Source organism: Diabrotica virgifera, chromosome 3 (genome assembly GCF_917563875.1).
Source record: "Diabrotica virgifera virgifera chromosome 3, PGI_DIABVI_V3a".
Taxonomy (NCBI): Eukaryota; Metazoa; Arthropoda; class Insecta; order Coleoptera; family Chrysomelidae; genus Diabrotica; species Diabrotica virgifera.
The window spans coordinates 54,395,970-54,412,998 of NC_065445.1; the positions used below are offsets into that span (position 1 = coordinate 54,395,970).

A 17,029-nucleotide genomic window follows, 5' to 3' on the forward strand; every position below is an offset into this window, starting at 1 on the left:
AAATTAATTTTTGTTTTCTTGTTTGTTTTTTTTTTGCAATTTTTGACCCCGGGTTTTGACGTCCCTAAAGGATGGCGCCCGTGTGCATTGCACATTTTGCATATATGGTAGCGGGGCCCTGAATACTGTTGCTGTCTTTTGGTTCTTTTGAAAACTAACTTCTATAAAAGTTGTTAAACTTGGTCCATACAGCTTCGATGGGAGCGGAAGCCAGCTTGTTCAATGGGGACATTTTCTAGTATCCTGTGACTAATTCTGTTGAGGAGAAGCTTTTCTAATAGTTTATATACCATGCTGAGTAGAGCTATGGGGCGGTAGTTTTCTGGCGGTAGTTCGCTTAAGTGAGAAAGGAATGTTACCTGACTGAAGTTCATCATTAAAGAACATTGCAAGCCACTGTTTCGTGTATGCACCACTGTGTATCAAGAAATCTGGATGGATACCAAAATAATATTAATACCTTTGAACAACAATAGTGTTAAAATGGTAACAAAACACCTGCCTCCAAAAGGATATCATATCGATCTTGAGATGTGGCCGAAACCGAGAATTTGAAATAGGATTTGGTTGGTGAACATAATTGATATATCTGTTTAAAATGCAAATACTTTAGGATTTTCTATTTTTTTATAAAAAATTTCAGAATTCGTATTTGGTACCAGATCGTAACAGTGCTAAACCGGAATCTTGTGGTTTTATTTATGTGTAGACTAACACAAAGGTAATAATTAACTCATATTCATTACAATAAATATTATTTAATTAGAACAATAATGTTAATAAGGGGAATACGTTCTTGGCGGTGATGATGAATGAATGTATCAATATAAAGTTATTATCTTACAAAGTTGTTATTTTTTTATTAGCTGATGAAAATTTAACCGTTCGTTTAATTTAAATTTAATTACATCCCGCTTGTTGCCTTTAATTTTATAATAGTTGTGTTTTTTCCACAAGCAATTATCGGTGTACATTTGCGTATATCGACTACATATACCATTTGACTTTGACTTAAGCTCACCGAACATTTAGCCACCTTTCTATTCGGCATGTTTTTATTCACCAGTAATATAGCTCGTTCGCGAGTTATTTGCTTATGTATGACATTCCTTACCTAGCAGCATCCTGGATCCTTTAAGTTTAAACCTACAAGACTTTTGAACGGACCTGAAAGGCAAATTTTTACCAGATGATTTGTGACGGTTGTATCTCAGCTGCTATACTAGCTTAACAAGTCAGACTACCTGGGTTCGATTTCCGGCACTGATACCAAGAAATTTCTTTGAATCAAAGAAATTTCTATTTTAACTGAGCTGCCCCACCGTCAACGTTTTATGGTCAACGAGAACAAGACCAAGTACGTGGTGGTTACGAAGAACCTAAGACCAAGGGTTAGACAAAACGTAACAATTAATGAATGCAACTTTGAAGTCGTCAAAGAATTTAAGTACCTGGAAGCGATCATAACATCCGAAAATAAATACGAAAAGGACGTGGCAGCCAGGATCATTGCAAGAAACAGGGCATATTACTCATTAATGACCCTACTTAAATCAAAAATACTCTGAAGACCAGCAAAAATAAGAGTACCTACAGGGCCGCGCCAAGGCTTTCAAGCGCCCCGGGGCAAGTAATTTTAGGCGCCCCTTTCCCCCTTCCTTTGTAAGTAGTTTTTTGTAGCTTAGTGAATCGTTATACGGTATACCTAGAAACTATTTTTGATGTGTTAGGAAAGTATCATCATAATCTAACTATTATCGTCCACTGCTGAACATAGGCCTCCTCTAAGCCTAACCAGTTCCCGGCAATTCTCTTTACATCGTCACTCCAGCTACATTTTCAAAAATACCACATTACGTTAAATTTATTTTCAGTACATTTGGAAAAATCAAATGAAACCATACAGATACTAAGTATCGAGTTCAGAACTCAAAAACTTTTTTTGGAGTATTGAACTCCAAATTGAATTTTTTTGGGTATTGGAGTACTTAGAGTATTTTTTGGAGTATTTTTGGAAAAATCAAGTAAAACCGTAAATATATTAAGTATCGAGTTCAAAACTCCAAAATTTTTTTAGAGTAGGTACTGAGTCCAAGATTTTTCCAAAAGTACTGAAAAGAAATATAAGGTATGTGGTATTTTTGAAAAGGTAATTGAATGACCTCTGAAATGAGGTATCACTCAACCCGCCTTTCCATTAAAGATTTTGGGGGTAGTGTCCGCCTCCGCTAGAGGGTTGATGTAATTTAGTTGAAAACTGGTCTACAAAATGTCCCCCTCACAAATAAATTTGACGTGTTTTTGCATATTTTTATATTTCATATAGGGACCAAATTATAGGAAGTGGCAACTTTTCAAATTGACACACTGTATATGATCACTTCACTTCACTATAAATAGGATCTGGTAGTTTCACCATTTCAAAGTGCTTAATTTTGAAAAAAAAATTGGTTTTAAATAAAAAGTAATAATTTGAAATTTTGAAGGAAATGCCTTTTTTTTTCAAAATTATTCCTATCCCGTTGTCCTAGGTGAACGACAAACACGACAACGCGACACGACGCGACGCGTCGCGAAAATATCAAGTAATGGTTGTATTTGTGTATGGCCTACGTTTTCGAGTTAATCAGTCTACGACAAGACGCGACGAAGTGCGAACTTGATTTGTTCGCGACAAGATACGACACAGTGTGACGCCCCATTGCTTTTTTCAATTCAAATTATGCTAGGCAATAGTTTATTAAATAAATAAAACTAATAATAACTATATAGGGTGAGGCAGATAACTGGCCTATTAGAAATATCTCGAGAACTAAAGGCAACATAATCATGAAAATTGGAATAAAGGGGTTTTGAAGGATGATCTATTAAATGAAAATATTTTCATCTCTTTGCAACTTCCGGTTATACCGGAAGTTGCTTATAACTTTGTTTTTTTAAATGGGATACCCTATATATTTTTACATTTTTGGATTCTCCTCGATGTCTTCTGTCTTAAAATATAAGGTTTTGTAATATTATGCAGTGTATTTTAAAAGATAATTACGTTTTTTTATTAATTTCGTAGCAATACTCACACCCTGTAGAATTGTAGTAGTTTGACATCTAAAACTCTACTTACGTTCAAATGATTTTTAATATACTCTACTATTGTTAGGAATCATTAGTATAGCTAAATTTTTAATTTTAGTATACAGGGTTGGTCGAATCTCGGAATGAGTATTTTCTGAGTTTTCTTAAATGGAACACCCTGTATTTTTGTATTGTAGTGAAATGACATTTTATAGTACTTTTTTATTTCTTAAGGATTCCCTATACCTATCTGCTTTAATTTGTGAGTTATTGGTGATTCAAGCTAAACATTAATTGCAACAAAAAATACGCAAAATTTTATTAGGTTGGCCGTGAAAATACTTAATTCCAAATAATTTTTCAGAAATAAATACATATTAATCCAGACTGGTCCTTAAAATTACCAATAATGGTTTAGCTATCGAAATAACTACTTAGTTAAGATTGTTGGTGCGATTAACAATTAAGCACAAATTAAAGCAGTTAGGTATAGGGAATGCTTAAGAAATAAAAAAGTACCATAAAATATCATTTCATTACAATACTAAAATACAGTGTGTTCCATTTAAGAAAACTTAGAAAATACTCATTCCGAGTTTCGACCAACCCTGTATACTAAAATTAAAAATTTAGCTATACTAATGATTCTTAACTAGTAGAGTATATTAAAAATCATTTGAACGTAAGTAGAGTTTTAGATGTCAAACTACTACAATTCTACAGGGTGTTAATTTTGCTACGAAATTAATAAAAAACGTAATTATCTTTTAAAATACCCTGTATAATATTACAAAACCTCATATTTTAAGAAAGAAGACATCGAAGAGAATCCAAAAATGTAAAAATATACAGGGTGTCCCATTTAAAAAAACGAAGTTATAAGCAACTTCCGGTATAACCGGAAGTTGCAAAAAGATGAAAATATTTTCATTTAATAGATCATCGTTCAAAACCCCTTTATTCCAATTTTCATGATTCTGTTGCCTTTAGTTCTCGAGATATTTCTAATAGGCCCTTTATTTGCCTCACCCTGTATAGTACCAGTGTTTTTTCATTAACATACCTTAAAGTCAGTAACAGCCTCTCCTCAATAGAATTTGGTTTTTGAAAATGACTTATTGATAGTTATTGATAGCTCAGTTATTAATACTGAGTTTAACAGCTGCAATGATATAATCGAAAGTGAATAAGCCACAATACTCTTTAAACCAACGTGGATTATTTCATTAATTTAGGATATAAATGATTAAACTCTCCAAATTTACTCGTTCTAAATATATGACATTTGTTGTCTTTCTTTTTCGTTTATGAAATTTTTTAGTTAAGTATTTAAAATATGAATTTTCTAGTAACACTGCCGTATACTTCCCCACACTTAAGAATAGGAATGAATAATTGACATCGTAACGTTTGTCCTGGTTTGAGTGATATTTTTGATAAGATACATACTTTGAGTTATTTGCGAAAAACCGTCCAAAAAAACGTGGTTTTTTGTTGAAAAATGAACATATTCACTCGCAAATAAGACAAAAAGTAGATATTGACTTCATTAATATAAAAACTTTATAGAACAACTTAACTTTATATAATAGTTATTTACAATTCGTCACTTTATCCACTTCCGGACCTATTTTGAACGTATATTTTTTCACCCCCGTGAAGGGGTGGTACTCCCCTAGGGCAAAAGCATACGTCGACACAATACCATTTTCTTATTTGACATGTTAACTATGCGTATGCCAAATTTCATGTTAATCCAAGCTGTTCTTTAAAATTCAGAGGTTTTGCAATATTTTACAGTGAGTGAATGGAGTAATAGTTCAGTTTAATGAGAGAAATAACGGTTCATACACTTAGGGCAGGGGTGGGCCAAAGCCGGCCCGCGGGCCGGATCCCGCCCTTTTGCTTACTTTATCTGGCCCGTTGAAAAATTCTTCTTCATCAAATTTCTTTGTCTAAATGCTTTAAAATGATACTTATAGCACTTATAGCATTTGTATCAAAAAAATTTTTGGACAGTGCAGGGAAATAACTCCACCGAAAATTGGCGGGTACACAGCGTTCGTTCACAGTATAGTCTTCCGGCCCGGGAGACATTTTGAAAATGTCATTTTGGTCCGCGCTTAAAAGTATTTGCCCACCCCTGACTTAGGGGATCAAAGTAATAATAACTGCTATTTTTATATCTACCTACGATTGATAGATACTAAAATATTACTAATATTTCTGGTAATTTCGGTATTGCCAGATTTTTTTGGCACCTACCGGCGCCTTTTTGGTTCGGCGCCGGGGATCACCGCCCCTCTTCGCCCTTATGGACGGCGCGGCCCCGAGTACCTATATAAGACAATAATTCGTCCCACAATAACGTATGGAAGCGAAACATGGACTCTGAACCAGCGGGAAACCACAAAATTACTGGTACTTGAAAGAAAGATACTGAGGACTATCTATAGGCCTTGCAGAGAAGTGACAACAGGAGAATGGAGAAGAAGACACAATGATGAACTCCAGACAATATATGGAGATGAAAACACAGTGCGCTACATTAAAGCAAACCGAATACGACGGGCGGGACACGTGCTAAGATCGAGTGACGAAAGACTTCTGAACGCCACATTTTGGGAAAGGCCCGATGGCAAAAGGTCAGTTGGTCGGCCAAGAAAGAGATGGAAGGACGCAGTGGCCAGTGATCTACGCAAAATGGGAATACAGCAATGGAAAATAGCTGCTCAGGACCGACAACAGAGAGTTGTAGAGCCAAATGATGATGATGGTGATGCCCCACCGTGCTGCGGAAGGCACGTAAAGCTGTCGGTCCTGGCTACGTAAGTGGTCATTAAGTCATGTTAGGGGCATGTTTGCGCTACCTGAAAACCCTAACACTAGGTATTGACCAGATATCCTGGATTTTCTTTATCGACCACACTTCACCGCCGTACACCGACGCAGGTCTCACCACACTTTTATTTCAGCCTTTTCTCGATTTTTCTTTTGGAAAATGGCCAATTAGCCTGACTTGTTTGTGATTGTTTGCATATTCATAGTCATAAATTTCTTATTTCATAACATAAGTACATACTACAATATTATTTTTATAGATACATAGGTATATTGTGTTGCTTTTTTTATTTTGTTTTTTTAATTATTTTATTGTGTTTTTTTATATATATTTTAATTTGCGCGAAACATTTTTTTACTTTTTTTTTATTTGTTTTTATTTATTTATTATTTTTTTTGTTATTATTTTATTATGTGTTTTTTTATATACAGTCGAACCCGCTTATTAGAGTACCGGTTATAGGAATATCCTGGTTTATGGAATATAAATTTGAGGTCCCGAATCGTTTCCATTTACCCTTTAATAAATTTATCCGTTTATTGGAATATGGTTTAGTAACCTAATACCGTTTTTTAGAATAATTTTTTCAGGTCAACAAATAAATTTTTACGTACAATTTCCTAAAAATTTTAAATTTGCCTGATATAATGATTTGTCGGTAAGAGCTTCGAAAGCACAGAAAATTCAATCGTATGCCGACAAGGTCATAAAATAATTTCATTTGTCTACAAATTTCTATGGGTACATTGCCACACACTTGGCTGTTTTTAGAAACAGCATTTTTTTATAAGATTATTTATTACCAATAGTTGATCGTTTGTTCGGAAGTCTTTTCTAAAACAAAATTCCAATTTATTGTCTAATCGTTTCGTAATTATTTTTGTAAATAGATTATAAATTTTTATTGGGATAAAAAGACCTAAAACCATATGCATATACATATTGACATAATATGTACTATTATAACGTATATTCGGTAAACTTATTTCAGCTAGCCACCAATGATCGGTTATTAGAATAAAACGCTTATAATAATATTTTTGCTTAGCACGAAGGCTATTGTAATAAGCGGGTTCGACTGTATATTATTTTTTTTTCTTTTAATTTTTTCAAACCACATTAACAAATTATGCCTATTTAGTACATATTACGTTTACAACTTGTATTTACATAATTTAACATGTTTATAAATGAGATGAAGAATTTCCATATCATTTGTAAATATTAAAGTATTAATCTTCCCCGATTTTTCCATTCCAGAATACCCCGCTTATTCACTTGCTTCCAGTAAAATCAACCAGTCTGAATCCTATGGGAAATTTCTAAATATAGTGTCCCATTTTACGTTATGTAGGATCCAAGACATTTAAATTCTCCTACTCGTTCTAATTTTTCTCCAAGCAATTCTATGTAGGTAGGTACCTAAAAATTCCTGTTCCCCCCAACCATATATACTCCGTTTTCGACCTTCGAACCTTAAGTCAATTCTCTTCAATAGCCCTTCTCCAACCCTCCCTCTTCTCCTCCAACATTTCTTTGCTCTTCTTTACTAACGCCATATCATCAGCAAAGAGCATTCATCAATATGTCAATTGAACATTGACGTACTTCTCGGGAACCCATTTCTCTCTCATACATCTCCATAACTCTTTTCTAGAAACTGTATCGTACGCCTTCTCAAGATCTATAAATACCAAATACTCTCTTTTCTTCGCGCCATATTTTTTTATCAACTGTAAGACATCTGTTGTCGTCCTTAACATCGATGCCTCTCTCCTTAAACTTCGCTCTACTAGGCCTGGATCCCTCGTATCAAAAAAAACTTGATTAATAGCCAGCTGAAGATTTTTTACTAGCTTAACGGTGTCTAGTTGGACAAACTTTGATGTATGGGAACACTGGAACATGGGAAGTTTTAATTGTGGAACGTAATTTTAATTGTGGAACTTGTCATCCTGACAAGTTTATGATTGTGAAAACTAACAGTTTATTCAATAGCAAACTTTATATAATATATGAAAAAATGTTTGTCCGACAGATATGTTGGGCATTTTAATAAGCCCGGCACGTAGAATATGTCAAATGACAGGATTTATATTGGTGGTAAATAGCAGTCTGATTTTTGCATGAGAGTTTAATGAAAGGGTAACAATTCAATTTGAAGTTCTGTCCGACAAAATACATGGGATGTTTTCGTAGTCTGACGTTCCAAATTGTTAACCTGTTCCAAAATTAAAACTTCCTCTGTTCCAGTGTTCTCGTACATCAAAGTTTGTCCGACTAGGCACCGTTAAGCTATTAACAAATTTTCAGCTTGCTCTTAATAAACTTTTTTTGGTACTCGGGATCCAGGCCTATACAGTTCACTCCCATAATTTCATTATGTGCCACATTAACTTTATCCTCTATAGTTTTTACAGTCCTAAATGTCCGCTATATCTCTATACAACGACACCATCATACCTTCTCTTTATGCATTGGGTCATCATTTCTTCCTCGTAGCATCTTCCTACTCATCATTTACCACAAAATATCAACCCTTTCCTCTCCTAGAGCCTTCCAGACCTCTAGAGGTATTCTACAAGGACCTACTACCTTCCTATTCTTCATCCTATTTAACGCCTCGACAACCTCGTCTCTCGATATCCCCGGTATTACATTCTCATTGGTATCCCGCATCCTCTGCCTCTCCTCTGGTGTTCTGCGTTTAGCAACTTTCTAAGTATTCATACTACCTTTGCTTTATTTCAACATCGGTTCTTAACAATCTTCCATCCGCACTCTTAATCTGGCGAATATGACCCAAGTCCTTTGATGACTTATCCCTTGTGCTGTATAGTATAAGCTTTTCATCCCTTCGGGTGTTTCAAACTCTTCATATAGCTGTGTAGACGATTTTTCCTTAGCGGTAGCTACAGTGCGCTTTGCTTCTCGCATTGCTACCTTGCATAAATCCTTATCATCCTCTGTTTTCATACCTTTTTCTAGCAAATTTGTTCTCTCTAACCTGTTGCACTTCATCACTCCACCACCAAATTTCTTTTTCCCTAGGAGAACCTTACTGTTGGCTTCCCACCAGTGATTAGAACCAGACAACTTAGAATCCGCCTTCGAATAAAACAAAGATACCCAGAAACTATTTCCTTATCTTAGAGATTGTCAACTGACTAATAAAATTTAACTTATGTAACTTATAAAAGTCGTTAGCAAGCGAAACCCCCAAGTAAAAGGAAAGGATACGCCTAGAAAAATTAAGCAGTTTATTAAAATATGCACCTGGAACGTCAAGACCATGTACGAAGCAGGCAAAATTTATAATGCCATCCATGAAATGGAAAGACTGAGTATCGATATAATATCGGGCCTCAGTGAAATGCGATGGCCTGATGCCGGAAAATGTCAAATAAACGAGCACCAAGTATATTACTCTGGAAATACAGAAGGTCAACATAAGCATGGCGTCGGAATAATTTTAAATAAACAAATAAAAAAATACGTTACGAATTTTGTTCCTATATCCGAGAAAATCATGCTCATTCAATTGGATTTATTCCCAGAAAAAACCAACAAAATCCAAATATACGCACCCACAGCAGACAAATCAGACGAAGTAATAGAGGCTTTTTATTACGATTTAAGGAAAGTCCTAAGTAAGTTAAAAACCAATGAAGTAACGCTAGTGATGGGTGACTTTAATGCCAAAATCGGTAAGGGTAGTTATGGTGAAGTAGTAGGTTCATGGGGTTTGGGTGAGCGAAATGAGAGAGGAGAACGCCTACTCACATTTGCTACGGAAGAAGAGTTGGTAATCACCAATACACTCTTCAAATTACCATACAGAAGGTTGTACACATGGCGCTCACCCGGTGACACGACAGAAAATCTCATAAGAAAACAGATTAACTATATTTTAATAAATAATAGATTCAAAAACTCAATAACATCAGTGAAAACCTACCCTGGTGCAGATATTAAGTCAGACCATAACCCACTTGTCGTTAAGTTTCGTCTGAAATTTAAAAAAATCCACAAACCTAATCCTATAAGATACGATCTCAAACAACTAAGAGATGATGACATCAAGCAAGAAGTACGGGAATATCTGAAGAACAGCATATCTAAGTCAGAAGTAGTTAATGATGTTGACACAGAAATAAACCACTTAGAAAATATTGGGAAGGAAATATTAGACCAATACCTGCGGCCGAAAAAGACAGGAAAGAAAAAACCATGGATGACCGACGGTATATTACAGATGATGGACAGAAGAAGAGAATCCAAGCGGAAAGACTACGTTGCATATCAGTTTCTAGAAAAAAAAATTAAAAAAACTGTCAGAGAAGCTAAAAACAGAAATCTGGAAAAACAGTGTGAAGAAATCGAGATATTGGAACGTAAACACGATTCCTTCAACCTCCACAAAAAGATCAAAGAAGCAGCAGGCATCTATAAATCAAAAAGGCCGGGACACTTAACAGACGCTCAAGGAAATCAAATAGTTGATATTGAAGAAACAAAAACAACATGGATGAACTATGTGACAACAACATTTGAAGACGATAGGAATGTCACCATCACACAAAATGAAAATGACGATACCGGACCACCTATTTTCGAAGCGGAAGTAGAAGCTGCTATAATTAACATTAAGGAGGGAAAAGCCGCAGGACCAGACGAGTTCTACTCAGAATTTTTGAAAATTATGGATAAAGACGAAGTAAAAAGACTTACCTTGATCTTCAACAATATATACCAAAGTGGAAAAATACCCCAACAGTGGCTAAGATCAACTTTTATAACAATCCCTAAAAAAACCCAATGCCAAAAAATGTGAGGATTATCGAATAATAAGCCTTATGAGCCATCTCCTAAAAACTTTTTAAAAAATTATACATAAAAGAATATATAAAAAGTGTGAAGAACACATGACAAACACACAATTCGGCTTCAGGGATGCATTGGGTACTCGAGAGGCACTTTTTGCAATACAAGTTCTCTTTCAAAGATGTAGAGACGTGAATTGTGATATATATGTGTGTTTTGTTGATTACCAGAAAGCGTTCGACAGAATAAAACATGACGAACTGATGAAAATATTAAATTCAATTGGTCTAGACAGCAGAGATCGCCGTATAATAAACAATATCTATTACGAACAAACTGCAGCTGTTAGAGTAGGGGATCAGTTAACAGAAGACATAAAGATAAAAAGAGGTGTGCGACAGGGATGTATATTGTCCCCATTATTGTTCAATACATATTCAGAGCACATTATGAACCTAGCGCTAACGGACATAGACGAGGGAATACTTATAAACGGAGAACGATTGAACAACATAAGATACGCTGATGATACTGTCATTTTTGCAGACAGTCTTGAAGGTCTGCAGATACTCGTCTCCAGGGTGGCAAAAGTAAGTAGCAGGTTTGGGCTTGATTTTAACATAAAAAAAACCAAATACATGGTTATAAGCAAAAATAATAGGATACCACCTGGTCAATTACTAGTTAACCAACAACCTGTAACAAAAATCACCAACTTTTGTTATTTGGGTGAAAACTTAAATGAACAGTGGGACCAATCGACGGAAATTAAGATAAGGATCGAGAAGGCAAGATCAGCTTTCGTCAAAATGAAAAAAATCTTTAACAGCCACGATATAAAATTGGAAATAAAAGTTCGTTTACTAAAATGCTACGTATTCTCCGTTCTTTTATATGGCGTGGAGTCATGGACCTTAACTGAAGCATCACTGAAGAGACTCGAAGCATTTGAGATGTGGTGCTATAGACGCATGTTGAGGATTTCCTGGATAGACAGAGTTACCAACGAAGAAGTTCTACATAGAATGGGTAAAGAGCGCGAACTAGTCGTAACCATAAAACGTCGCAAACTGGAATACCTGGGCCATATAATTCGCAATGAACAACGATATGACCTACTTCGGACCATACTTCAAGGTAAAGTGCATGGGAAAAGAGGTCCAGGACGAAGAAGAATATCCTGGCTGCATAACCTGCGAAAATGGTTTAACTTAACCACTACCGGACTTTTCAGGGCAGCAGTCAACAAAGTCAGAATAGCCATGTTAGTGTCCAACATCCGTAACGGATAGGCACCATAAGAAGAAGAACTTATAAAATATTTATGTACAAAATCAGGTACTTTCAAAATTAGAACTATTATTGTATTATTTACTTTGAAACAGCATGCTAATAACCGTGCGTGGCTGATGCGTTAGTATAAAAAAATAATTCCTAGGAAAAATCCTCTAACAACAATTTCTATACTTAAATTACATAAATTTACAATAATGCAGACAGACTAATAGGTCTGGATCCCGCGTACCAAAAAAAAGTTTAGCAAGCTGAAAATTTGTTAAGAGCTTAACGGAGCCTAGTCGGACAAACTTTGATGTATGGGAACACTGGAACAGGAGAAGTTATAATTGTGGAACAGGTTACAGGTTTCGAACGTCAGACTACGAAAACCATCAAAATCACGTTCCATAATTAAGACTTCCCCTGTTCCAGTTTTCCCATACATCAAAGTTTTTTCGACTAGACACCCTTAAGCTATTAACAAATTTTCAGTTTGCTATTAATCAACTTTTTTTGGTACGCGGGATCCAGGCCTATAATAAATTAGTGAGTTGAGTTCAACGAACTGTAAAGGCCCGATAAAAAACCTATTTAGTTAAAAATTATTCTGTCAAATTAAAAAATATGTAAGCAAGTTATAGGTACTAGCTTTTTTATTAACAATTCTTTGCGTATATTACAAGCCATCATCAACAAATACCTAATAAATAATATTTATGACAACATGATCGATCTGGGAATTTCATTTCAATTTTATTGGTTTTTATAGTGTATAAACCTTTATGAGATAAAAAATCGGAAATAAGTCGGAAATATGCATCTATGGGAAACTGGATTTTCCGGCAGTTTGTGGTCGAGGACCACACATTATTTTGCCGCGGTCGCTTTTATGATGATGTAAGATTTTGATTCCAAATTACCTATATGGAATTTAGCGGTGCTGTTTTAAATAAAAATTAATGGGATTCGAATCCGAAAATGTTTTTGGAAAAAATAAATATACTGAATGGAAATCTTATCCATATAGATCGGAAGTACCTAAAATTTTAATATTGCCTAAATAATATTTTGTAACAATAAAACCCATATATTTGCATATGTAAAACATCAAAACTAAAAATATACCATAGGAATTTCTTTGCATTTTCCCAACAAAATCAGTTCCACGCCATTGATTACGTCATATTACATTGCATAATTATTCACTAAGAGCTCACTCTGGTCTCATGTGTAGACTTGAAAGGAATAATTAATTGATCCAATCCCGGGCCTCTTTTACCACTAGGCCCGTGAGGCACCTGCCTCGGGCCCGCATTTTATTGGGGCCCGGAAAGATCACCAAAAATTGCAATAACAAAATAAGTTTTAATAATTCTTTCATTTTACCAACAGGAAATGATAAATGATGACTCCACTGTTGATTTTCAATTGACTTCACCTGTCACAAATACATCTCCGTCATCTCATACGGAAAACGACAATGTCAATAACTCTTTTACTAGCGATATAGGGGATTGGCCAAAACATTTAAATCCGGAATTTCAACAATATTTTATAAATAATCGACCGAATCAATATATTGATAAAATTAGTGAATGTGTTATACAACTGGATAATAATAAAATCAGACATTTGCAAAGTGCGATTTTTTTATAAAATGAAAGCTAATATAATGGAGAAAAATTGTTCGCAAGTGGTTAGTACACAGTATTGTTACGTTTGTAAACTGATTTCCACGAAAAGTATTGTTCTTTTAACTTTCTATGGTTATAATGACTGGAAAAAAATATCAATAGGACAGTTATTCAACATGAGCGATCTCCTGAACATATATTTCATCAATTGGTACGTTACTTAAGAGAAGTAGTACAGCAGGACAAATTGTAACATTAATAGAAAAAGGTTATTTAGAAGAAAAGAACATTGGAGAAACGTTCTTTAACGAAAAATAGAAACCACTACATTTTTGTCCCAGTTTGGTCTATCCTTTTATGGTTCAACAACCAAATTAGTTACAAAATGAATTGACATATAAACAGTGTGTCGCAGATCTGAAGTTTCTCAAATAATTTTATTTTTTTTAATTTTAATTTTAATTTTTTTTTGATTTTTTTTATTTTTAAAAAAATAATAATTTTGATTATTTTTTATTATTTCATTTTTTTTTAATTTTATTTTTTTTATTTTTTTTTGAGGGTAAACTAAAGTGAGACCTAATACGTTTTTTCCTGATTTTCCCTGGTGATTTACTATGGAATCTCTAGCGCAAGAATTTTACGCCACCATTGCATGTGGTTGTCTTTTTAAAGACAGATCACATGTTATGATTTATTTGAGACGGATATTCTTGAGTTGGGGTTGATTTCATGTAATCGAATGAACTATCTTTCAATAAAGTCGTCCCAGGAATGCAACTCATAAATATCGGCAATATCATTTTAAAGTCTTCTGCTTTAAAATGTATACTATATTATGTCTGAATTGCCGATATAAATGAGTCAGATTAAATAAATTATTAGAAGAATTTCTTTTACTAAGCAACAACATTTTTGTTTAATTCATTAATATTTTTTGTATTTTGACAACGACACCCGATTTGGACGTCGAAACGTTAATAAAATCATTTTTTTTTTTGTAAAATTGTGGCTTATTTGCCATCAAAACTAGTTAATTGCAAAAATACCACAAGAAAATAGCTTCAGAACAACATGCAGGTTGAATGTTCATATTTTTTAAGACACTCGGCTGAAATTTAAATTTTAAACGCAGGCTACTGCGACTCCCCTAACAGGGTAAATTTTCGATATTTTGCTTCGCGTTAGAGATATCGGAAAAAGTTATTTGAAAAAGTTGTTCCAAATATTATTCTAAGCACATATCAAAATTCCATGACAAAGTTCGCACTTTTAGTTTTTTCATTATTTGTAGTCAGGACGTGGTCAGGACTCTAAAGCTTAAAATTTTCCGGCCCGTGATGTCTCTTGGTACAGCGGAGATGAATTTTGCGGAAAAAAACTAAAAATGCGAATTTTGTCATGCAATTTGGCATTGGCATGTTAGGGTTAGAATAAGATCTGGAAGTACTTTTCAAATAACTTTTTCCGATATCTCTAACGCGAAGCAAAATATCGAAAATTCACCCTGTTTGTGGATTCGCAGTAGGCCGCGATTAAAATTTCAGTTGAGTATCTTAATAAATGTGAATCTTTTTATTTATTGTTAATAAAATTTGAAATTTCTGGTGCAACAATATTTCTATTAAATAATTAATTCATTTAAAAAAGTTATTATTATTAAATCATATTTAGGGGCCCGAAAATTGTGTAGTGCCTCGGGCCTGATTTGAATTAAAATAGGCTATCATCCAATCAAATAACAATACAATATAAAACAACACAATAAGTACAATGTAATACAGATTAGAACAAGATTACTTAAGAATAACTTGATTTATAATAAAAGAGAGGAAATTACAATAATTACTTACCTTTGAGATCAAATCCATTTTTTCTTCTCTTCGCCTCATAGCTTGTTCTTTCGATTTTGATAATTGGTCTGTAGTCTTTATCAGATCGTGTTTGGTCAAAGTTAAATTTTTCTTTGTATTTAAAAGGTCCTCTTTAATAATTTTTAATTCCTGTAATAACAAAATTACAATAATAAACTACGTCGCCCAGGGTCGCTTTTATTTGGGGGGTGAAAACCCACCCCTTCTCGGTGGTGACAAAACATACGTTCAAAATAAGTAAGTAAATGGATAAACTGTCTAATTCGAAGTCACTTTTGCTCCATAGTTTTTTCATGAAGTAAATACTTTTTGAGTTATGTGCGACTGAAAATGTTCATTTTTCAACAAAAAAAGGCATTTTAGACGGTTTTGATTAATTTTGATTTGGGGTGTTAATTAGTAGGTGATTTTCACCATTTTTTTTTACCAAAAAATGGGACCAACTGTGTTTAGCTTTGTTGCTAGAAACTTTTGTAAAAACTAAAATAAAGCTTTTTTTAAATATTTTAAAAAAGTTTTGATGGGTTTTCCCCGAAAATGCTTAAATTTTTGGCTATTTCACGTTGAAATATTCAATTTGTAATTTGACGAATAAGAACCTTCTTTTAATGAGCTACAACTCTTCTTCTACTGGGTACACGGACTTCACACATATGTAAACCATTTCTTTTTTCGTTTATTTATAGGCTACATTTTTTTAAGAATATTTTTTTGATAAAATACTTACTTTTTGAGTTATTTGCGAAGAAATGTCTAAAAAGATAGTTTTTTTGTTGAAAAACAAAAGAATTTTCACTCGCAAAAATTTCAAAAAATATCGACTTAGTGAAAATACTCTATAGAACAAAAGTTGCTTAAAAATTAGTAAGTTTTGAACGTATGTTTTTCCATCCACGAGGAGGGGTGGCTTTGACTCCCCAATAGTCCAAGTAATGAAGCTTAAAATGGGACAAAACCTCGCAATTTTTACATAATGGATCGATTTGCTTGAAAATTTGAGAATAAGTAGTGGATAGTCCAAAGATCAAAATCTATATGAGGCCGAAAGGCGCTTTTACCATGGGGGTGGTTGCCACCCCATCTCGAGATGGAAATTTTTTATTTTATTTTGACCGAAAAAGTTAATAAAAACATTCATTCTAGGCAAAAAACGTTCTATACATTTTTTTGATAAAATTAATAGTATTCGATTTATTCGCTATCGAAAGTGTTAGTTTTATATAAAAAAAAATCAATGTTTTTAATCAATTTTCTGCTAATAACTCAAAAAATTTTCGTTTTATCAAAACAACTTTACCTAATAAAAATGTACCTTTTGAACAAATAAACAAATCCGTCTGTTTTAGTTTTCTTTAAGATTAATAATAATCGTGCTAAACTTTATTATATGTACTAATGTTAGCTAACTAGCTAACTAATGTTACGTTAACTAATGTAACGTGCTAACTAATGTTAGCTCTTCTTCGTCAAATGCTGAATAATGTGGATTCAAAGTCAGAAGACGG

At 33.9% G+C, this 17,029-nt stretch overlaps 1 protein-coding gene across 2 annotated transcripts in view; it reads right to left on the reverse strand.

Moving 5' to 3' along the window:
• Positions 1-17,029, reverse strand: part of LOC114326579 (uncharacterized) — a 131,629-nt gene that overhangs the window by 58,130 nt on the left and 56,470 nt on the right. For both annotated transcript variants that reach the window (XM_028274982.2, XM_028274981.2), the window contains exon 4: positions 15,504-15,653. In XM_028274982.2, the coding sequence (XP_028130783.2) occupies positions 15,504-15,653 (150 nt within the window). The remainder of the gene's footprint in view (positions 1-15,503; positions 15,654-17,029) is intronic.